This window comes from Aptenodytes forsteri, unplaced genomic scaffold (assembly GCF_000699145.1).
Source record: "Aptenodytes forsteri isolate BGI_AS27 unplaced genomic scaffold, ASM69914v1 Scaffold55, whole genome shotgun sequence".
NCBI classification, from domain to species: Eukaryota; Metazoa; Chordata; class Aves; order Sphenisciformes; family Spheniscidae; genus Aptenodytes; species Aptenodytes forsteri.
This window is the reverse complement of record NW_008796063.1, coordinates 3,765,852-3,791,450: the sequence shown is the minus strand read 5'-3', so window position 1 is coordinate 3,791,450 and position 25,599 is coordinate 3,765,852. Positions and strand designations below refer to the sequence as shown.

Sequence of the window (25,599 nt, the reverse complement as noted above, 5' to 3'; positions counted from 1 at the left end):
TTTTTATGATCAAGCTTGCTCCGAAACAGGTGGTGCAAGTGTCACAGCAACTGAAATTAGAAAAAAGCTAGATGTACAAAAAGAAAGCTGCAAAACCATAGTACGATGGGGCGGATGGGTGAATCACAGAACAAAACTTCACAAAAACACTGAAGGTGAGGGGAAAAAGGTAAGTTATAAACATGAACTTACAAGCCAACTCTTGATTTACTGGAATAGCCTCTACTATCACAGGCAACCACATCTTATCAACCCTATTATAAAGCAGTCAAGCTTCAACTATAAAGTAGTTTGGTTGTTAGCTCCCATAGGGCCCACAGAAAAGCTATTACAGACACACACTCCTGTGTCTTGGAAACAATCTCCTAACTTTCAGCTCCTATTATGGTTTATTTCAACATGGTTCTTGAATTTAAAGAACTCTTTTCCCATTCTGCTGTTTAATCCCAATACATTCATAGAAAGCAGCCATATGGCTCCTCTTCCTTTTGGCTATGCTAAAGTCATGCTTACTTAATTTCATCTCTTCAAGGACAATCAGTGAATAGAGAACTTACCACAACAGGTCACCTTTCCAACTGTTCCAACAATCTTCAACTACCTCTAAATTAGCAAGCATTGCCATGCAGCACAAGCAAATTAACAGGAGAAATGGTGCCAAAGAGTCAACTTCTGTGCACAGGTTTTGTTTTGCTTTTAGTGTAGACTTGCCTAATCTAGACTCACAGAGAAAATCAGTAGTAGGCAATAATATGCCTGCTACTAAAATGTGCCTACTACTAAAAATTACTGGAAATGTTTAATCTCAGTGATTATTTGAAACCTTTTAATCATACAGAAAGCCTTTGATTAAGCACTAACAACCTACAGAAGAAAAAATGCTGCATGGTTTTGTTGTGTTTTCAATGTGACTTGGTACAAGAACCAATGGTACCAGAGATACCTTCCCACCTCACAAAGCAAATGGATCTTCTCAACTCACTATCAAAAGACAAGAACAGCAAGTAAAAAGGAACACACGCTATTTATTTTCAATGGTCCAGGCTAACACTGAAACACTGGTTTTGTGTAACTGCATGATGCAAATGTTTCTGCATGGCCTGGTGGTGAACAGATTTTTGAGCATGGGCAGCTTCAAGAAACATGTGAACCTGTAACGGGGCTTTACTTCGGGGCTTCAGTAAGCACTCAAAGACCAAAGAGTGCTTTCTGTTTATGAAGTTTTAGAAACTGATAGCATAAGGCCTTTACCCTAGAAATTTACGAAGTGAAAAAGTGAACATCTACATCGCTGAGAAAACAAGGAAGGGAGGGATAGTTTGAAGATGGGGTGTTTTTGTGGTGAAGTGGCTATGAAAACCATAGAGAGAAAATCCTGTTACTTCCCCAAAAAATTAGTGCAAACAATGACATTATGATGCTTCCTTATGCTGCAGCTTTACACATCAAAAAAATCTAAATGCACTTTAACAGATGGGCCTGGCACACTGAAATTTGTGAAATGATGATGAGCAAAGCTGAAGAAACACTGAACACCATTCCTTTATAAATGAAAGGTCACGAAGTTGAAGATCTCACAAACAGGGCTCAAAGCCAACATACTGGTAAACTTAACATGAATCTGTTTTTATTTTTGAAATTTTAGTAACAAAGCAAACTACATCTTTGCTATACGAGACAGAAAACCAGATAAAAACCATATGAAAATATTTTATTGAAAAGGTAACACTACAAAAATTAGGAAAAAATTGAGGTTTCGTTCAATTATCACATTATAGATGAATTAGACTGCCTTAACTGTGTTATGGTACATAGTTTCAGAGTGGCTGTGTGATGAAAATACAAAGGACTCAGTCTGAACAAGACAGTTGTTCTTATAATCACAACTGGGCATTAGGCCAGAACAGGATCTGGAAGAAACCAGCATCCTCTGCTCACAGTGCTTACTGTGAAAAGAGTAAATTTAAATCTTCCGTGCTGAGTGAACACCACTACAGTGCTTCCAGAAAACAGTTCTGCCCTCAGTGTTTAAAAAGGAAAGCTGTATAGTTATTAGTTAGAGTTTGGCTTGTTTTTAATTAGGAGGAAACAGGTCTCGTAGACACACTCTGTGATGAATCACTTCTTGCAATGTTAGCAAAGAATTAAACCACTTAGAACTTGAGAAACATGGACCATAGCTTTAAGATGACACCTATGCTCCGGTAATTTGAATAAATCACACGTTGAATGATGTACTGGAAGCAGAAAAAAGGAAGACTGCTCTTATTCTGCAGATAAAAGACAGTATATATGAACCAAAAATAGCTTGTCAAAGAGCTTCAGAGAGCATCCATCTTTCAGACAATAAAGGTACTGAAAATTTTCCATTTGCAACGACCCAAACATCCATCAGTTAGGACAAGTGACAAATACATAAAAATTTATGTTATATGCAATATTACATTGCACTCACACTTATATGTGTGAGTCCAGAGAAGGGCAACGAGGCTGGTGAGGGGTCTGGAGAACAAGTCTTATGAGGAGCGGCTGAGGGAACTGGGGTTGTTTAGCCTGGAGAAAAGGAGGCTGAGGGGAGACCTCATCGCTCTCTACAACTCCCTGAAAGGAGGTTGTAGCGAGGTGCGTGTCGGTCTCTTCTCCCAAGTAACGAGCGATAGGACAAGAGGAAATGGCCTCAAGTTGTGCCAGGGGAGGTTTAGATTGGATGTGAGGAAAAATTTCTTTACTGAAAGAGTGGTTAAACGTTGGAAGAGGCTGCCCAGGGAAGTGGTTGAATCCCCATCCCTGGAGGTATTTAAAAGACGTGTAGATGAGGCACTTAGGGACATGGTTTAGTGGGTGGTGGTGTTGGGTCGATGGTTGGACTCGATGATCTTAGAGGTCTTTTCCAACCTCAATGATTCTATGATTCTATATAAGTTAATAATTTGATATCATTATCCAATGACTCAGGATGAAAAAACAATCAAGATGTGCTGCATCAGTACTGAATGAGTGGGGTCAGGAATATGAATGAATGTTCAGATGCTGAATGAGTGTTCATGGGACTACTGGTCAGCTCATTATGTCCTGTGGCCAATACTCCACACAACAGAGTTACCCCTAAAATAACTTGGCCTTCCAAAACAAAAATAAAAACCACCAAGCCTAATATGATCATTAGTCCTTGTTTGGTTCATCTCGGTCCCCAGTATTTCATATGCTACCAGAAGTTACCACTGTTTTTCAGCAATCTCATTTCAACAGAAAAAGCCAGTCCCTGTTGGTAGCTGCCAAGTATTTTCTTAATGAAAATGTCAATATTTTACAGTCAGATTTTGATTCATTGTATTGTCTGTCAACACTTGTGCATTGCTTTTGTATCAGTTCAGATCATTCTCTACCAGGAAAATACACAGCTCCCAGTCCATCCAGAATTGGCAGGAGCATAAAAGCACACAAGTTGTCAGAGAGAATGACAAGACTTAATTTTATGAGAACATGTGAATCAAAAGAATATTCTAATGTTTAATCAACAGGGTTTCTAAGAAACCGAAAAATTCCTAATTTTTAAATACAAGTATGCCACAGCGTTTTACTCTATGATTAGAACTGCTGGTCTACTTTGAAAGCGCCACATCAAAACCGATAGAAATTAATGCCTTCATATTTTATTACATAAAATAGTTGTTATGCTCTTCCTCTCAAAATAAATCAATTTGAAATGAGGATAGGCTTTGAACTTACTATGTTACAAACAATTTCTTTCTAAAATAGTCAAGATGTATAAAAGTTACCTTGGAGAAAACTGTCAGGCCCCTGAAAAGGGGAAATTCTTAGTGTTAAGTGCTTGAAACCAGTTTCTAATAAGCTGTGAGACACTGGTGCTCACCAGGTCTAAACTCTTACTATGATTTCACTAAGACTAAAATCATTACCTCCTTTTAATGTTTAGAAACATTGAGATAACTAATTATAATTTGGGCTTTCTTTGACAAATTAGGTTTTAAATATAAAAAAGACTTTTTTTTCTTACCATTACATGTAATAGTGGATTTAGTTAAACAATTTCAAAATCCTTTTTTGTATACTGTAATTTAAATTTCTATTAAATGCTGAGTATGAAATGGACAAAAAGTATAACTATTAACTAACCTACGTAGCATCACACACGTAAGCTGAATCATTTAGCATCCTCAAACAGTATAACATACGAAGCATATGGTATAAACTTAGGCTAAACTACTCAATGTTTAAATAAATATGTATTGATAAAGTATATGACTAATCATCAAATCTTTTGCAAAGGCTCAAGTTAGCAATTATGAGTAAATGATTAGCAGTGATAATGGAATAGAAAGTAAAAATTAAAAAACAATTATTTTTAACTGTTTCCTGCTTACTATTTTAAAAGAGGACTAAAGTCAACATTTTTTAGCCACTTATAAAGTCTTCCAACCTGCCTAACGTTTCAAGGAATTTCCCACTATACCCATTTTCTTACTTTATCTTTTTGCTTAAGTTCCCATTGTATCCTATACAAATATCTGAAAAGTACATGGCCCCCGATAAAAAAACCCGAATAAAAAAACTGCACTTTTCTTCAGAGCGTAAAAGATTAAAATTGTATTCAAAACAGCAGGGGGGGGGGAAACCTGCTGAATTTAAACAGATTAAGGGTCCGTTCTATATGCTCTCTACTGATCCTGAAAAGAATACATAAGGCATGTCCAATGATGAAAAGAATGCAACCAATACAGCTCAATTTGTCTGCTATAATCTCACACTCCAGAATATGCCTTAGCTAATTAGAAGTAAAAGCTAAGTTTGTGATCTGAGATATAATTGAAGCATCAAATTCACAACAAAGATAAGTTATAGCTTTGAAATAAAAGCGTTTTACTACCTAACCTGACCTATTCTGCCTTTAACACCTACTGAGAATTGTAGTCTTACATATTTTGGACTGATGGCTTTCAGTGAGCCCTTTCAACTTCGTTAAAAAGCAGAATAAAAATCAAGAACCTCCTGTGCAAATGCAGAAGCTACCAAAAAAGACAGTTTCCATGTAACATAACTACTTGGTAAATTTTACCAAAGAGCTCAGAATGCCCTTGAAATAATAAAAAGTCCAAAATCACAGACTACATTAAATAAGTAAAGGAAAATTAAGTTCAGAACAATATTAGTGATGGTGAAAACCTTTCTGAGATTTTCAGCTTTTAAAGGAAATCTCTATTAATTTACTAACTAAATTTACTGGGGTAAATCTAGGATTTGTTATGTTAAGATATAAAAAAAAAAGAGAGACCTCCCATTTTGTGTACTGGCCATCTTGCTCTGCACACAATCATCAAAACTACCCGAGAATATGACTTACGTAAATGTTTATGGAAGTTTTTAAAAGATAAAAAAAAATTAAGAGAACTATGAAGAAAAACAGAAACCAAGTTTTCTCGATTAAAATAGTTTTACTGTATTTTTAGAAGGAATTCTTATACTACTGTATTTTTAGAAGGAATTCTTATGCTATTCTGATTTGGTACCTTAGCATTCAGACAAGGTGGTGATGATTCCTGGAGATGCTGTACACTAACTTTTATCTTCCAGATAAAAACTGCTATTGAGTAACTGCTTCTAACACATTTCAGAGCAGTTTAGAAACATGCAGAGCACTAACACAACACAGCAGCACACTAATTTTATGACAGTTTGGAAATCAACACCTTTACCACGTTATCAGTTCTCCATTGTACCACTTAGCTTTTGTTCTGCTCCACTGGCATAAAAAGAATTTTAATGCATGGAAATGTAACTGCAGTAAGTATGCATATGCTTCTGTCATTGCAGATTTGAGTCGTAAGACAGAAGTAAACCCAACTGATTTCCCATATTGCAAACTGATCTACTACTTACCGTTTATTTTTAAGTATTTACAAATATTTTCCTAAAAGTCTGGACAGAGTCTTGCGTATCTGGGTCCTAAGGTAAACAGAAGACCAAGTCTTTCATTTCCTGAAGGCAGCCTATAGTTTCCTACCATTATTATATAGCAGCATTAATAATCACAAATGAACTCAAAAGCTAAGAAAATTAAAAGTATAATCTATTTCTACACTGTGGCTAATAATGAGAAAATCTTTACAACTTTTTTTTTCACCTTGAAATATCACTACTAATAACCTGAAAATAAAATAACTCAGTTCAGACTGCATTACAGCAATGTCTAAAACACTTAGGATTTGCAAGTCTATTCATGTTTATGTCCTACTTTAAGTACAGAGATAGCACAAGACAACACATCAACTGCATTCTTACCAGTAACTGTTCTTGGTCTTCCTTGGCATCCTTGTAAGAGGTGGATCCAGGCAACCAAGATGATAATGGAGTTTACAAGTATCACACAGTAGCAGTAGGTGTTGATCATGGTTCTTCTTGCAAATTCCACAACTTTTAATGTAGGTAGCAGAAAAGCATTATAATTACATCCCAGCACATTCCCCAGTTTCAATACAAACATGTGGCAACTTCAATTTGAATGCATCATTTAAGTGCATAATTACTTTTTAAGGAGCTTCTACCTATACACAGTAAAGCATAAAAGGCACCTAATATAATTAACAATAAAATGGCTTTCAATCTAATTTTTTGAGGACTTCTAACCAGTAAGTAATCACTTGATACTTCTGACAAAATGTACCAATGGCAAATGGAAAAAATACTACCCGTGCCATCCAAACGCTTCAATAGAAAATTATGCTGCTATTATCAGTGTTAACAATCATATGCTTATTTTAATAATGCAAGCACCCTGAAATAGGTCTGTGCTGCTATTATGTTGGGCAATGTATCGACTCATAAGAAATTACATTTCCTTTCTATTTTATGGGAATTGAAGTTTTAGTTATTTCAAAAAGATCAGGTGTTCATTGATTCCATTAGAAAATTGGAGGAACTAAATGACTGGATTTGAATGAAACAGAACTAGTAAAGCATGACTCCTATTATTTGTTTGTATATACGTCTAAATTGCCACGTCACCCCACTGCCATGTTCTCAAGATTTCCACCTTTCACAGCACTAGAATTAACTTTTGCTTATGTAACCCATCTTCTTCAATTAGCTTGCTAGATGGGCAAGATACTGCCCACTTGGCTGTGGCTGGAGGCCTGGCTGCTGCTCTCTAGATAAGCGACAGACCATGCCACTTCTCAGCTGGTGGCAAGAGAAGAAGATCCAAGACGATATGTGTATTTCGCACAGTCATATTCTGGGATCCTAGTATAAGTTTAACTAAGCCTCTTAGGCTTAGTTAAAACCCAGTCAGTAGCTTCACAACTTATAGAAGAGGGGAAAAGGTGGAATAATGACAGAGTAAGTGAATACATTTTATTTTCTTGGGAATTAATAGGAATAGACGTAGGGGCATTTAAAACTCAAGATATCCCAAAGCATTTGACAACCCATGAGCAAAAAGTAAAAATTCTTTTGTGACAAGTGTTTTATGCTCCCAGCCACTGTGACTAAACAGCAGCAGCACTGTTCGCAAAATCACCAACACAGACAATTGCATTCAAAAGACAAGATGACCAGTTAAAAATTTTGACATCACAGAGACAAAGGACCCTTCTATTTTAGCTGTAAAGAGTTACCTTGGTCCTTAAAACACTGCTGTCAAATTAGCAAAAAAACCCCAAACCTTACTGATGTGTGCTAAGGTGAAGAATTGACTACTATTCAACTTAGCCTTCAGAAGTAAGTAAAACATATAGACAACTCTGAAGCATTTTGTTAATCAAAACCGAAGCAAACAATTTTCTCTTAACACTTTCGGGAAACTGTAACTTACTAGATATTTTATCTATTCTATTAAGATTTCATTACTTGCCTATAAAGTACAGCTGGAAGTGTAGATGTCTTTTGAGTTCCTCCTTCCTTTTTACTTGGTTTCCTTTCCTTAGGAGCACGTAAAATTGCTGGTATGTTCAATTTCTATTGGATTTGAACAAATGCAGTACACATCAGTCTTGAGACTTCTAGAGAATACCACTCCAATCTCAATGCATGAAGAAAGAGACTCAAATTATGAGTGGGAAATTGCTTAGCCAGCTATTTTGCAGACAAGAGCAACTACAGATGTTTATATTACAAAATCATACTGGGATAAAGTAATATTATACTCATTTTTTTCAATTTAATAAATAAAAAACATATTGAAATACTAGCTTTTAAAATCTTTCTTCAAGCTTCAAATAGAGGGATGGACAAGGACGCATTTGTCTAGGCAGCTGAAACAAGCAAAGGCAAATTCACAAAATTGACAGAAGAATACTGAGGCAGTTTATTTTTCCCAACATCCTTGCTACACTGGTGCTCGATAGGTTAATTAGAAAAATTATCTTATTGGACCAAGCCCTCCACAAAGCAGACAAGATTCTCTTTGGGTTTCTACTAATCTGCAGTGTGCTAGCTTCTCAGACAGCAACCATCTATCAAAGTCATTTCTCAGCAGCCCCGTGGGTCTGCATCTGTTCACCCAACTGGAAAAAAAAAGTCATGCAAGCTGCGCAAATGAATTCTACTTAACTTTTCCTCTTCTTTTATTTTAGTAACATTTGCACCAGGAAACATATTTGTGAACATTTACTCAAAGCCATCTTAAAAAGGAGGGAAAAAAATAATCTTGATTCAAAAGATACGTTATGTGAGAATCCTTCTTCACAAGTAGAAAAGATAGGCAGACAAATAGAACCAGAAAAAGCTAGCATACCTTAAGAACTACTACTGCATAAAGAAAGGGTAAGCTTCATTTTCTGAACAGCAGCACAGCAGTACCAAAGGGCATGACAAAATTGTGACCTAATTGTATGTCTGCATTTTCACAATGAACAGTTTCTTCAATCTTCCTTAAAATCATAATTGGAAATCATTTCAATCTCTCTCTGACATCTAAAGTGTCCATTGCCATTTAATACTTCTGACATAAAACATATATCAAAACACGGCAAGAATCTATACTTCTCTCTTTTCTCTGTATCAATGAGAACAAAGATAATTGCCGGCAACAGGAAGTAATCCAAATCTTCTCTTCTCCTAGATATTTATATTAATTTGACCAAAATATTCTGCTCTGTCCAGTTAAAAACCATCACATACATACTGCAGTTTTAAAGATTTATAACTTATAAAAGCCATAAAGAGTTACCATATCATTTGAAGCCTACAGTAACTAAAGACAACATGGAGACAAAAAGGGTAGGATTAATTCGTGCTTCACGTTAAGGTTCATCACAAATGACAGGTCAATCAGTTATACCAAATGAAAGAATTCTGCGAACGCGACCGCTATTACAACAACAAAATTAAGCTACAGGTTCCCAGTAGGTGGTTTGCAGAAGTCTAGGTATTTCAATCAGGAAACATTATCCCCAGAGTAAAGCCTGGGTCTGATCAAATCAATTTATTCGGCCATAGAAGTGACAGAGAGAAACAAAAAGGCCTATTCTTGGAAAACCATGTCTGCCTATAAACTATAAAGAGCGGGGAAAAAAAACAACCAACCTGTCCAATGATTCTACCCAGCAGAGCCCAAATGCCTTGCCCTTCATTTCGCAGTTTTCCATTCATATTTTGTAGCTCTTCCAAGGACTCACAGAGCTGAAAAGTTAAAGAAAAAAAAAAAATCAATAGGAATGAAAATCCATTAAGAGTTATTTAATAAAATTTATTCAACCTCTTACCTATCTAGGGTGCATTACTTTATTGTGGGATTAAAAAACAATGGAACTCATGTCAACATAGCTGAGACCTGTGCAATCATTCAGCAATTTAATGGAACTAAGATGAAAATCTGGGCAGCCACCTGTTTTGTAAAGAAGATCTGAAGCATTTCAGCATGAAAATAAGGTTTCATAAAGTCAATTAGAAAGCAAAACTAAATTACAGCAACATCTTGTATGCGTTGTCCATACTACTTAAGCAACAAGATTATAACAAGTAACCACATAAATGAATTAAAGCTCTATATTACATTACCAAAGAACATTCACTCACTCTCATAGAAAGAGAGTTAATTTATTAAAGGATGTAAGCAGAAAAAAAGGTGGTTTTTTTTCTTCTGGAAGTAACTGCTAGTTACCACACAGCATATACAACCTATTAATTTGGTTAAAAGCCCCACGCACAATCTCCTCCTTCTTTATCATCCTTGGGCAGTTCACCAGGACCTGCTGCTTCATTTCCATATGTTCTCATTTAAAACACACAGCCAACAGTTTAAGAATTAATAGCAACACTATTTTTTGTCATCACTAACCATCACTTGATAGGTTGCTGAATTCAGCAAGAATTGCAGCATGTCATCTGTCACAAAAGATACAGTAATTCTATGTTCCATTTCAAAATATTTAAAGATTAAAATAAAGAAATAATTATTTAGTAAAAATGCAATTAAAACACAAAATGCTTTTTTAACCACAATGATGAGTTAATAAAAAATTACATTAACAACATTTTGGGGGAGCAGTGCCATCATTTATGGCCCCCAAATTTCCTATAATCAAACAAAACACTCAGAGGACACTATGGACGTATGAATACTGATCATTGCAGCCCGAAAAATTAGCCAAGTCATTAAATCTAGGTTGAACACAACAGGAGCTGGAGTTGACATAAATAAATAAATAAATAAATAACACTCTGACAATCCTTCCCAATTACTCTTACTACTTCTCAACGGTTGCAGTGCAAGCTTCATTCTGACACAGAGAGAGAGAGAGGAGTTAAACTCTGTTGTCTCAAAATCTCAAATGAAATGCATAGAAAGAATGAAAAAAAGAAGGGCCTTAAGACACAGTTCACTCATGAAAGGGACCTGTCTGTCCATGTGCAATTTGTTACTGGAGCTCTCACTGGGGTCAAGTTAAAGAACTTGTGCCCAGCCAACATATGACATTTTAGAAGTTGATTTTGCTTGTGGGGGGGGATGAACCACAGAATATTTTTAAGAGAAGAGATATATTTGTAAATATTTCTCTTAAAGAATGGTTTGTATATTTCTTTCTAAGTCATTTAGTTTGGAAAGCAAAATGCTATCAAAGTTAACAGCAGCAATACTAAAACAGTACAATGGTTTATTATCCCTTTTTCTTTACCTTATTATACTCCACATGAAGCTTTTCTTGCTCATTTTCTAATTTATCCTTGATATTCTTCTGTTCAGCCATATTCTCCTGGATTTGAATCATGCGCATATTTCTCTCTATTTAAAAGAAAATTGCATTATTTCCTATCCTTGGCTATATTTTCAAGTTTTATGCACTGAAAAAAGTGAAGCAATGAAAGGCATAAAACCCTAACAACACAAACCCACAAAACTATAGCCTATAGGTTTATTATACAGACTGAGTAGAATGAACAGTCATAACATTTACTTTCTGCTGCAAAACTAGTATAGTTATTTAGATGGTGAGCTTTGATCGGCCACCTAGCAAACAGTACCAAAGACAAAATCACGCCATTCCACACAGAAAGGGAGGAAAACGTAAGAAAAAAAATTACACCAAAGGTACCGAAGCTTCCACTCCCTTCTTAGCAAAGACACTGCCTCCTGTTTATATTTGAAAGATTTTCTTCTCCGAAATGTCTTTTTTAAAAAAAAATCACTAACTTTCTGTGTAAATACAGATAGCAAGCAATAATAAATATACCTGATCTAAAATGAAGTCATAATTCTTATTTATCTATTAATAACAAAGAAATACAAGTAAAATAAAAAAGCCAATGAATCAGCACAGTACAGGTACAGCAAAGCAATAATTTTTCATTGAGAAAAATACGCAATTTTCATTCTTACCAAGGTAATAATTCACAAAATCAGCAGTGAGAGCTGGCTGTTTATGTTTTCTTCTTCCATCAACACTGGAACTAGTATCTGAAGTATCCACTGGAAAAATGTCTGTACTAATTCCCATTAACTCGGCTTTGCGCATAAGCTTACGTATGGCTGAAGCACTGCTAGTAAGTGGTCGTGGTAGCTTCTCCCTGGGAACCCAGGCCTGAGGCCTGGTGGTGCGGGCCAGCTCCGCCTTGGCACGATACTGCTGTAGCCTGGCATTGATTCGAGCCTGCAATAAAGAATTCCATAAATTAAAAGTGTAAGGGAACAATTCAAAACTGGTTTTGAGTCATAGTCTTTTGGAACACATCCACAATTTATTTGTATTTTAAAAGCTGCACGATCTAATCAACGCTATTTTCATTTCAGAACTCTATGACTCAAGAAACAGCCACTGATACAGACATTTGATTTTACTTCAAAACACATACACAAATAACATTATCCTTTCACTTGATTTTGGAGGTATTCACAGGTTTCTTGAGGAGATTTCCCCACCAATGAAAGTAACACAAATTATTGCTGGCTTTCAGACAATCCCTTCTAATAATGATAATTTGATAGGACTGTGAAAACTCACTACTGGGAAAAGCCTTGGGCTGACCTATAAAAAATACATTTAGATACACTTTAAATTGGTATCTACGTGAGCAATAAAAGTTGATGAATAGCATTTTCGCCATATTTGACATCCCTTTTCAATGCCATTATCTCCTTATAAATGTTAAACTAGTTGATTATAATGTGCCAAAAACACAACCCAAACAGAAGTGAAGTAGGCAAGAGAAGCTCACAATATATATTGTTGATGACATCTGTATATTTGTGACTGTCTGGGAGATCAACCCCAGAAGATCAAGTTGTTATTGACAGTTGGAAAACACTGTCTTGCGGGAATTCTATGTAGTGGCAATTCTAGCAGAAAATGACATCAACATACAAACCTTCAGAGGCAAAACTCCAGCTGACTATCAGTTAGAAGTTGTTTACTTGCCTGCAGAAAGAAGAAACTAAACTAATCCAACTGCCCCACCATATGGTATGAGATACTCCTGAGACAAAAGCAAAAAAGTGTGCATACATATTCACACTATGGTTAAGGAACATCTCTGATTACAAATAGCATCGCTGAAGGTAACATTACAGATAGTTTAACACACCTTACCTTACTAGATCTTGAACATTAATGACAAAGAAACACGGCAAATGTGGCTTGCAGGCCAGCTCTGACCCTAAGGACATTTTTCGTGGACCCACAGCAGCAAACAACAGATCCACCTAAAGCCACCGCCTCGTTTTATTCTCCACTGGAAGGACCAAGGATGGTTTATAGCTTCCTCAGCTAAGACACTTCTTTACTGATTACATGCTCAGTTCTGAAACTCTTGGGGTCATTTAAGATGTCATACAACTGTATACCCAGAGCTTTATTCCAGAAATAGATGACAGATTAAAATGACTAAAGGCTAAATGGAATCCTGAACTCAAGTTACTTGGATTTAAGCAATTTTCAAGTATACACTTTACTCAAGGAATGTACATTTCCTTTATTGATATAAAAAAAAGCATTTCAATGTAGAACATCTTCCAACAATCCGTAACAGTCCTAGACAACTTTATATATTATATTCTTTAGAGGGATTTACTTTCTTGGGCCACAGACTTGCCAGACCACTGGCTCAATTATTCCTGCCTGGGCTACAAAGCACGAAATATCCATTTTTTCTCCTTCAAAAGTGCCTCAAAAATTCACTGTCACAATACCATATAAATTATTTGTATAACTGCATACTTACTTATGTTAGTTCAATGTTTGTAAACCTTACTTAAGCCTACAAACTCCCCTGGAAGTAAGCTTTTGTATGTACATATATATACACACTATATATATATATATATATATTTATTTACTTCTTAATCTTTTTCCCAGACTAAGCTGTCCCAAGATTCGTATTTCTCAGACAAAATCCTAGTTTAAAAAAGGTGATTGAATTTACTGGTGGGATTTTAACTTCCTCATGCAGACAACACATGGTAAGGTAAGGGGTGAATTTATACGTACTTTGTGTCAACTCCCCAGTCCGACATTTCTAGTATCTATTAAGTATCCCTTACAGTTCTGCATTTCTAAAAAGGCACAGAAACCACTCAAACAATTACTTCATAAAACCCAATACATACAACTGGACATGGAAATGTATTTTTCAAGCATCCAATCTGTTTCCATCCATGTAAACTCAGGCACACACACACAATACTAATGCAAACTCGTACAACACCAGAGCCATCTATAGTGAAATCGAGTGGTTTTACAAAATGTATGCAAGTTATCAAATTTGGATCAAGATGCCTATGACACCATGTAAAGTAACTCCACCTGCAGTTTTCAGCATTCATTCTTTCAGTTTTTAAACGTTTCATCCAAATAATTTAGATTAAAAAATCTGCAGGGTCTTGGTTTGGTGGAAAGAGGAGGAAGAGAGGGAGATGCTGGGAACTTACCAGCATTATCAGTACCGCATAACAAATGCCTGAAAACAGAGCTAATAAGCCCTGTTGGACCCAAACTCATTTTGCACAACTAGTACTTACCATTACGCTGGGTAGTATTCATATTATTGTGATTTCTCCAGTACACAGGTGCATTTCACATAATTGAGAGCTGAGTGTATTCACAATAATTATGTAACCAGTTTTAAATCAAGCTACATGAAGCTCAGTACATACCGAATAGAAATATTTTATTCAAAATTCTTCCAGGATAGAGTTTGCTCATATTCATTCTCAAATGCACAGGTCATTTTAAATTAATATTCTCTTCTCTTTTAAATTAATATTCTCTTCTTTTATTCAAAGACCTCTGAAGAACTAGAAAAGTATGATTTTCTTAAATAAAAAGTTTGATGATATGAAGATTTATTTTCTGATCATTACACTACAGTCCTCCCTTCAGAAAAAAAAGCAGTTATTTCTCTCCCATAACTGCCTTCCGTTATTTACAGCATCTGTTACTTTCTGCAACAAATTAGGCAGGATTCATTCAGATGAGCTACTTTTCTACATAGGTATGATTTTTCCACAGAATGCAGTTCAGTCTAAGCAGTGAAAGCAAAGTATGCTATAAATTCCTTAGAATCAGAAAAAACAATAAAGTACACACATTAAAACATATCAAAGTACACAGATTCCCTCAGAAGGATTGAAACCTTTATATCAACAGGACATTTCTCGGATGAGCTTATATAATAGCTAGTAATTTTACATGGATCTGCCACTAGACAGGGATATAGACTTTGCCTAAGATTTTCAGACAACTCCCACACAGCAGCACAGACTCAGTTTCTGTACCTACATAATTTTTTTCTAGGAAATCTTTACTATGAAAAAACCCAGCACACAGAATTCTACTTAGGGCTACAAAAAGTGAAAAAGGATCTAACAAGATAAAACTTTAGGCAAGCTAAACAATTCTGCCAAGTTCAAGATATTACTAAGGGAAAAAAGTGGATTTTTACTGAACTTGGATGTAGAAATATACCTATTTCCTTGTCTGGCTATCTTTTTTAGTTAAGAATCTTGAAGAAAACGTTAAACAAAATGTATGAATTACAATGAAAATGTAAATACCAACTTTCTGCCACAAAACCAAACACAGTAAGATTTTTCAATTCAGACAAGCATAGATATCCCTATTTGATAATTAGTTTATCGAGAATTGTGCTTAGAGACCAAAACCTACAAATAATTCACTGCTTTAAATGACCGTGCGCTATCAATATAGTTCACATTTCATTTCCTACTACAATAACAATTTCTCATCCTCTTCATTTCTTTCTTGTTTAACATGGATGATTAATACAGACGCATTTGTGTCATGAATACAATACCTGAGCTTCTGGCGAGAGCTGTTTTTCTCTTTCCTGCAAGGACATTTTACAGTAAGATTGTAATGCCAAGTAGTTCTTCCGCTTCCATTTTCTGTCTAACCTGTCCGCATGCTGTTTACAATAAGCAAAAAAAGGGTCAGCTATATCCTGTTTCAGAGAAAACAAAGGGAAAGGAACGAAAATAAAGTAAGACATACAAGGCCAAAAGGCTCTGAACAGCACAAACATTCTGGCAATCGGTTCACATGTTCAAATAGACATGTTTTTAAAAACAACTAATATGTATGTTTTTAAATCAATTTTGTCATGTTGATGTTATTTACCATATAAAGTGTTTTCTCACTTTTTTCATTGCGTGACCCTAAGCATTTTTAAATGCATTAACTATTTAACTCTCTATTGTTCAATTTCTATTTTCTCATTCCCAGAAGAAATAGCAGAAGAAATTGCTAAGTACAAATGCATTTAACATATAACATGTATTGTTAACTTCCTCTTGCTTCACTGTGTCATCTTTTGCATTATATCCTACAAGGGATCAACAATTCTGAATAATACAAAAGGCAATACATTTGGTTTTCTCAAATGATTTTCCAAATGTTTTTGGTGTCTATACCCCCACGTGATTTATCATATCTCAGATGATTTTTTTTTTCCATTTTTCATTCTTCGCTCCATCAGATCTGCACATTATCATGGCTGTAAGTTTATAGCAACTTTCAGCACTTGCAAACCTTGCAAGCAGACTACAAATATCATGAATCTACAGACTACAAAGAATTTAAAGCAGTCTTCCTTCATAACGTAATAAAAATATTATTCAATAATTTGCCTATCAAGTTTTCCTTTACTCCACCTATAAAACACAGACCAATAAAATCTGCGCAGGCTTTCCTTACAAACGTATTTTATTTTTTTTTAGATTTTCAGAGTGTGCGACAACTTAACTTCCAAAAATTAGCAGCACCCTAAAATTAGACTCTGAGGCCTTGGTTAAAAATATTTTGGTTACAGAAAACATGTAATAAACTTCTAAGGTGGAAAGGCAAGTAAATGCATATGCCTAGAAGAAATTCACACAGAGTGTTTGAAGAATCAACATTACACATAATTTATTAGGGACAACAACAAGGTAATTGTACTATCTTCCTATTTATCAATCTCACAGAAGAAAGTATTTCATGATTACTTTAAGAATCACTTAGTGGCCCACTGTTTACAGAAACAGAAGTGTCAATGTCAATAGTGCAAGTAATGCTTGTTTGTGTCTTACCTGTGGTACTTCCTAAAGCAATAAGAAGTTAAATTGTGCAGCTATGAACATGACACGCTTAATCCAAATGATACATATCAGGATGAAATTTGGCAACCTAAAAGTACTTATACCGTAAAAATGAATTCGGAAGTAGGAGCTTCAAATCCAAATTGCTTTAATCATATTACAGGAAGAAAACTGGTAAGAACAGATATTAAAAAGTTACCAGTAGGTAATAAATATTTGCTTTTCATTCCGATTCCTAAGGTTAATGTTACCACAAGGAAAGTCATATACCTGTACTGCAATTTGAAGAAAATACTGGAAAACATGCATGCAAAAATGGCATTAGAAATGTAGTTAATTTCTCAGGACAGTCCTATTTGGTATGAAACAGAGATTACTATACTACATAAACAGCTAGGTAAGTATGTCAACCTAGGTGAGGTTCAAGAATTAGAGTTAGAATTTATGTCTGTACTGACTGATAGTCTATCAAGGCAACTTCTGTGTTAACATTCTCTATCCCTTTTTCCTGGCCATTTCAAAAGGTGCTCAGAGTAAGACAGTTTGGTGAACAAAGAGCGCTCCCTGGACAGTCCCTTTACTCAGCCTATGACTTGCTACTGATTTACAAAAACCTTGCTCACGGTTAGTGAGCAAAAAAGGCACAATTTCACGTCATCTTCATAAGCTTTCGATACAACTCTTTTATTCTATCCTTTCCATAGCTACCTCTTCTGCTGCTGCTTCTGAGAGGAGGCCTTCCTTCTGAGCACAGGTCACATGGAAATAAGCTCTGCACATCCCAGCATCACAACTAATGCATACACCAGTTCTGGCAAAACGAGGATCTTCGCAAAAACTGCATTCCTTTATAAAGAAGAGTGGAAAATGCCACAGTAAATATTTCAGGTGTGTTTTGCCTAATATTTGATAATTTACATCTTACATATAAAAACCAAATACGCAGGTTTACTCCTGTGTGGTACAGAAACCAAGTATGCTGCTGACAATTGACACTACTTAAAACTTCACCCCTTCCCAACCCCCACTATTGACTTCATTTTCAACTAGCAATGGAAAAGTGCTTAAACAACCTAAACAGAATGTTGGATGAATTTTTATATGAACTTCCATGTCTTGTATTTCCCTTCAGAGCAACAGCTAAATATCACCTAAGCAATTCATGCACAATTACTTATATAAGTATAGTATCATAAAACAACATTACTGCTCAGCAAGTGTTCAATTGTTCAACAAGTTCAGAGGACAAACAACAACAAAAAAAAAGAGCAGTGCTCTGGATGACTGAAAACCATAGATAATTACATAGATGTCCTTTGATAAGCAATGACTAAGGAGCAAGTGTGTGACAATGCAGAAATACTCAAGAATCGTAAATATCAGTAAAGGTTGCGATTGACTTAAACACCGCACTAGGGCTTCAGCTACATGCATTTTAGGCACAGCCATTTGCAACACAGCAAACTATCATCCCCTAATGTGACCTGGAAAAAAACCCCCACATCATATTTTTCAGCCAGATCAATTCCTCAGTCTGTTTCACCACAAATTCATACCAAACAGCTGTGCCAGCGAACTAGTCATGAGCACATAAGCAGGAACAAGCAAATAGGAACACAGGCTATCCAGTGCATAAAGATGATCCAAAATTATACAGGTGTGCATTTCTTAATCTCTCACACTGAATACAGAGCAAAGCTGTGCATCACCTACAGAAAATATCTCCATGCAGAAAGTTAAACAACAACCAAAAGGAACAGCAAAGAAAACTCGGTGACTGAAGAATCTCAAAACACTGCATACACTACGCTAAAAGGACACCCTTTAGCTGTGCAACAGCAACACGTAACAGATAGGAAATGAAGTGAAAAAGAATATTATATTAAGCTGGTTTTGCAGGGGGAAATTTAGCTGAGTAAGCTGTAACGTCCACACTTGATACAGCAAACAACGTTTGTTTACAGCTCTGAGAGAGTAATGAGTCCTCACATCTGTGCAGTTCACTTTCACCTTACTCCTATACATCACTCATGTGAATAAAAAAAAATGCTTCATGATTCATTGCAACAACAGTTTGTAGGGTTTTGGGAGCTTGCTCTGACTTTTTTTTTTTTTTTTCTTTTAACACAAACATTTCTAAATAATGCTAAATGCCTCTGCAGGCCCATGCTGAACATGCTCCTCTTACAGGTATGTTGCACATGGGCAATCCAAAGTGTTTTAATTTATTTTGTATAGTATATGTATTTTTTTAAAATGTACTATGTATTTTCATTTAGTATTCAACTTGACAAATTGACATTCCAGAAAATGAAATTGACTATGCACAAATGAAGCATTAGAGCAGGAGTACAACCACATTCCCTCACATTGGCCTGATAGATATGGCTTCTCCACACTGTCCCCATACAGAAACAGTATTTAGCAAATTACCGAGTGCTGTCCTCTGCCCATTGCAATGGTTTTCTGTATGGTTTGTGCGTGATCACTTTTGATCTGGATTGAAAACATTTACATGTAAAACCATTTCCATTTTAGAGCCATTTTTCTGTTCAAGTTGAGGGCCCCATCTTGCGGGTTTTTTTAACTACTGCTTTGCAGCAACCTTTTTGTATGCATTCTAGCTTATAATTACATAGACTCTAAAGTAATTCTTACTGAATGTACATCTGTCACTTTCTTAATCAACCTAACCTTCCATTTCTCCATTTCGCATCCCATAAATCCTCTTCACTTTCCATCCACATTTTGGCAATCTGCCACTAACTGACTTTACAAGAAAGTAATTAGCACCTGCGTAAAAAATAAGGGAAGTTAGGGGGAAAACAAAGACAGAAATTATGGATAACAGTGGTAAGGAAAAGAGAAAGAAAGAGGGAGGGAAGAGCAATGGTGTCACAACCATGAACAAACTTCATCTCATTTTTAATCCTGAATCTCACTGCAATTGCTATAAAGAAGAAAATTGGGAAGATGTATGTTACTCTATTATATGTAAAAATGTAAAATAAAGCTACTCGTTGGCCGTACGTCTCTTCTAAACTTACCTTGGCACCATACTTCGAATAATTCATTTCTGTAAGCGTTACTGGCCTCAGTTTGTCAATATCTCCAAATGCCACTCCTGGAACATAGAGGGCACAAACAATATGGACCCACCTAAAACAGCAGATAAAATTAGGTTACTGCTATTAACATTTTGTTCCTATATTATACTCACCATTTGCAGATTTCAAAGTGCCTTGTAAATGTTAGAGATGCTTGAAATGTGTTTGAAGAAAAGTACATTAGAAGCAGGCAGAGAATGCATGTTTGGAGTTCAGCAGCTCACACACTGAACTATAGAGTAAGGCTTTTCAAAGCCACTGGGATTGCTCTGCCTGTCTGGATCAAGGGCTGGGCTACCGTCACCCTTCTGTTCTGATGGCTCTTACTTGGGGCTCCACACTGCTTTTTATGCAACATGAAACATACATGAAGAGTTTGATATTACTTATAAAGCTAAGGCAGACAGATACTTTCATGATGGGGCAGGGGTGGGAAAGGGAGGAACAGAATTATACAGGTAGTCACAGCAACACTGAGGTCTAGGCATATAGCTATGAAGTACCTATGACACAGCATCAGTCAGACTTTGCATTGTTATAGTTACACCTGTTAGTATCACCAAAACTAACTAGTTTTAAGCAACACGGATAGGAACTGCATTCATTTATAAACATACCTGAGTTGTATTACAGAATTGCCTATCTGAAACTCAGATGAACAGACTGTTACTTAGCTGTACTCTTCTTCACTGGCCATAAACAAACTGGAGGGTAATAGGTCTAAATCTTCAGCCCTGAGGGGCATAAAATGAGACAGCATGAATCTGGACCTTAGTGTCCAGTAATTAAATACAACACAATGGTAACAGCTTCAGCCTCAAGTCTGCCTTTGACAGACATCTTCATAATCTCCTGAAACTCGCAGTTACCAAAAGACAGACAGCCTTGCAGCAGAAGACAATTTTCTTCTTCTTACATAATGAACACTTTCTAAAAGATCCAACTCTCATTGTCACAAACCATCAGTTAGTGACAAACTCAAAATCTGTTCTACACAGCATGCACAATTCAAGTCAACTGAGACAAACTACTCCAAAAAACGAAGTGTTCCTCCTCAAAAAATCTTTCTGTTTTAGCAAAATTCCAGAAACTATTTTCTACCCCTTGCTAAGTCACTAGGTGGGAGCAAACTGTCATAGACAGAAGGTCAAGATTGCTACTTTCTGTTATCTTAAAATATTCAAGAAAACAGCCTTACAATTGCCGAGGTGCGTAGCTACCACTTTCAACCGACGAGCTCCCAGATGACATGGGATACAACTAGAGGCTTTGGACGTAACTGAGCTGAAATATCCTATGTTCAACCCTTAGCAAGTACGCTAATTCAGCACTTTATGATGTTTATTATGATGTCATTAATGTTTAACAGTAAATATATCACTAGTGAAGACAAACTTCTGTTCTATTCTAATAAAATCATAGAATCTACTCCCTGCATTCAAGAAGACTCATGATGCTGCCAGAAACACTTCTTCCCTTGGCTCTTTCATTACCTACATACTGCAATTTTCCAATCTCCCTGAATAACAGGGATTCAGCACAGACCTGTTACCACCTACTTAAATCTGCATCCACATCCATGCTGCTGTCGTTTTTTTTTTTTCCAATCTTCTACCACTGTTTAGCCTATCTCTTCTCCCTCTTCTTTGTTTCGTGTGTCAATAAAAAAAATCAGTTGGACCAGAGCAGTAAGAACCTGGTTTTAGCTGCGCTTAAACAGCATGTTTATTAACCTGTTATTAACTGGCTGTCTACAGATGAGAGAAATACTGAAGCTGATGGTTATACTAATAAGGAACTACATGTAACCCTGATTTTCCATGTTTCCCAAATCAGCATGTTTCTCATCGGTGGTCCTTAGACCTACGCTGGAATTTATCATATTCAGAATTATTAGGTTTCATGTTAGTTATATACAACTCATACACAAACAGAAATTCCAAAAAAGCAAGATATGAAAGGTTCAGTAGCAAGCTCAAATATACATGTATATTTTCAAAAGAAAACAATGAACTTGCAATGTACAAAATTGGTGGACAGACTGTTTATTTAGCATTTTCCCCAAAAATAGTCTATGATAATAACCGGATAACAGAAAAATCCCAGTAACAGTAAGAAACTACTTAGAAGCCATTAACTCACTTCACTCTACAAGAAATTTCTCAGTAAGTCTAACATAAGTCACAATACTGACTGATCCATAGTGTCCTATCTCACAGACTCTTTTCACTTGTGTATTTGAAAACAAGTTTTTACCCTACTGTTAAATCATTCAGGTTTGAGATGCTAAGTGGTAAATTCCCTTTAAAACATGAAAACTTAAAACAACGAGAATAATGTATATCCTAAATACACATTTACTTGCAACAACTGCATTTCTTTGTCTTTACAGATTTTATTAGGGTACTCCACATCCACAGAACGGTTTGGTCACAGCACTGTAACTACTGGAAGACTCAAAGAAAATTTAAAGATGAGTTACAACCTTGTCTTTAAATAACATGGTATAAATATGACAGCATGCTAACTGCCAGAGAACAAGCTGAGATATTCAAGTGTTCTGCCAAACTTCTTGCTGCTCAGATAGGGAGTAAAGCTCATCACTGTTTTTATTACAGTATAAACACTCCAGCATGCCAGCACAATCTCCTAACTTAATACAATGTTATATGCAAAAAATAAGATTCTTCTCATTACTATATAAAAACTGCATCTTCTGTCTGCCTCCCCACAAAAGCAATGGAGGCACAGGATATTCCTGCGGGGGAGCAATGGAGCACCTGGTACCATCTCTGCCCTTCCATGCTGTATCCAGAACTGGCTATAGTTTGGCCTAAATCACTACCATACATTTATGAAATATTCTTCTCCAAAAAAAAGTGTATGTGTGTGCATAAATGTGTATTTTAGTATATATTATGCATTTACTAAAATAAATACCTCATGTAAATGAGCATACTCGTTTTCAAAAGGAATCAAAATAATTTTTTTTAAAAAGCAAAATACCACATGCAGAATGAGACCTGTAACCTTGAGATAAAGAGACTGCTTGTTTGTAAATAAAAACCATCTGAATTCTGCAGGGCTTATTTTCTCTGCCCTTCCATTGATTTAAGATGTGTTCTATATAAACAGATTTGTATAGAGAGAAGTTACACATCTCCACAATTACTATTCTTAACAAAAATCCAAGGTTCTGGTTGGAGATTTTTGATAGTAAGTTTTAATACAGCCTCCTAAATGTACCGTTCAAAGTTTAATATAAAAAAACACATCTTCTACAAGCAGCTGCTTCTCAATTTTATTTGCACAGTTTTTTCATGCTCCACTAGTGTATTAAATGCTGCTGCACTCTGTAGGAGTTTATCTATGATAAACCCAACAGCTGGCTGCTTGCTTCATACTGACCTTCTCAAAATGTTTTAGTACATGTCACCCAAGTATTACAGTATTACAGATTTAAACTGCCATTTCAGTGTGATTGGCACACAAGTGCCTCATTTCTTTAACCACCTATATGCGAACTCAGACCTGAATCTTTATTAAAAAACATACACAAGTCAGTCAAGTTCACAGCTGAAGGAATTTCAGCTGCTTTTAATACCAGTTCTAAACATTTTCCTGCTCATTTGTTTAGCTGCACATGTTTTAGAAGCTTATAATTAAGACAAATTGGGTAATCAAAGAAGAATAATCTTCCTTGTTACTTTACCATCCATTTAGCTTGGAGCAATGATGACAGATGTTGATGAGGGAAGAAGAAAAACTCCATACCGAAACAAGGAGAGAATTCATATGCTTGGGTAACAGCATTTTGAGAAGTAAAATTTCAAAAATTCACATTTATGCTTGTGAAATTGAGAGGTTAATGCAAAAAGGCTTCTGCTGAGAAATTAAGCACCTCATTATTCTAATGATTACCTTTCACATAGGAACAGAGATATTACTCCAACTTGATTATGAAGAGAAACTGAATAGGTTTGGTCTCGCCTTTGTGTAATTTCCAGCACTGATGCGTATGAAGAATTTCTTTTAAAAAGGTGGTAAGGGGATGGAGAGCAATGGTGAGTTAAAGGATTGTTATTCAGTAGTCTCTCTCTGCTAGTATTTCAAGAAAAGAACTGAATTGGGTTGCAGTTTACAGAGTACAATGAAAACATAATGAACACTGCCTGCCCCAAGACCCTACCCTTAGCCTGTAGTGCCCCATTATCCTTGAGAATTCAAATTTGTAAATAAACGATAGAAAGCAAGCAAGCACAGGAATTTTCACATGGTAGTTAGTATTTGTTTTTTATAGTACATAAGCTCTATTCATCTGGGAGAATAAACTTACACTTATTCATGATAGCCATATCACATTATCTAGCAGGTAAAAATACAATAATAATGATAAATTAACGTGTTAATGCCCACAATCACCAAAGCAGGCATGTGCGTCTGCACAGAAAACCAGTGTCACAGAGAAAACATTTCCACACTAACCAAAAGCACACTACCATTTTACAAGAAGAAATTTAAGCAATTTTTAAAATGTTGACTGTAGTTTTTATTATGGTTATATGGGAAACTGCATATATAGTGCTTAAACTGCCTTACAGAACACAGGAGTAAAAAGGCTGAAATAAAATTTGCCAGGTGATATTGATTCTCACATTTCCTAAATGCTAGACAATTGACTTCAGTCTTTCAAAACATGTTTTCCATACAGCAGCATTATTATTAAAATAGAAAACAGAACTGAGAAGTACAATTTGTTTAACTCTGTAACAGCTTTATAAGGGAGATGCACAGACACTGTTGAACCTAAGACAGACCAGAAACTGAGCATCTGAACCCCAAAAGCATTTAAGAAGAAGCACAACTGCTTCTATGGGGTCAAAATTATTCACTACAAATTCTGACTCACTTGCGTAACTTTTTTTTTTTTTAAATAGCACAGTATTTTCTTCTATTTTCATTGTTTCCCCTTTATAAGATGCATGTAGAAGACATGAAGGAAAAAAAGGTTTCTTTTACATGCTGTATGTATATCATTATAATGCATCTCAGCCACAAATTGAGAAGCTGAGCTCGATCTATATTCAGCGGAGAAAGGCCTCCAATGGTTATTGCTAGCATCTGCATCCAGTGGTCAAAGTTCAGTGTTATGAATACCCTCATTATCTCTTTATTCCCAACACAAACTCAAATTGTTTTTGCTATCAGGAAAAAATACAAGCTAAGGGAGAAATGCAAGGGCATGTACAATTTAATCCACAAAACCTGAAACAACTTATGACATTTTAATACCGTGTTTAATTTTCTGAACACAGACACAGTATGTCAAAAAAAATTTTCCAAAACATCATCCTGAGCTCTGCTGAGGTTTTAATGATGGCAGGACCAGATTTTTACAGTATTAGCAACAGTAAAGTCTGTGTAAGACCAGAAAGTAAAAAAAAA

The 25,599-nt window shown here is 35.8% G+C and overlaps 1 protein-coding gene across 1 annotated transcript in view; it reads right to left on the bottom strand.

Annotated features, from left to right (window-relative positions):
* PHF14 (PHD finger protein 14) overlaps positions 1–25,599 on the bottom strand; it is a 171,300-nt gene that overhangs the window by 116,448 nt on the left and 29,253 nt on the right. The window contains 8 exon segments of the mRNA XM_019473997.1: positions 6,301–6,432; positions 7,871–7,974; positions 9,544–9,639; positions 11,136–11,242; positions 11,837–12,107; positions 15,766–15,912; positions 17,756–17,893; positions 20,095–20,206. Of these exon segments, the coding sequence (XP_019329542.1) occupies positions 6,301–6,432; positions 7,871–7,974; positions 9,544–9,639; positions 11,136–11,242; positions 11,837–12,107; positions 15,766–15,912; positions 17,756–17,893; positions 20,095–20,206 (1,107 nt within the window).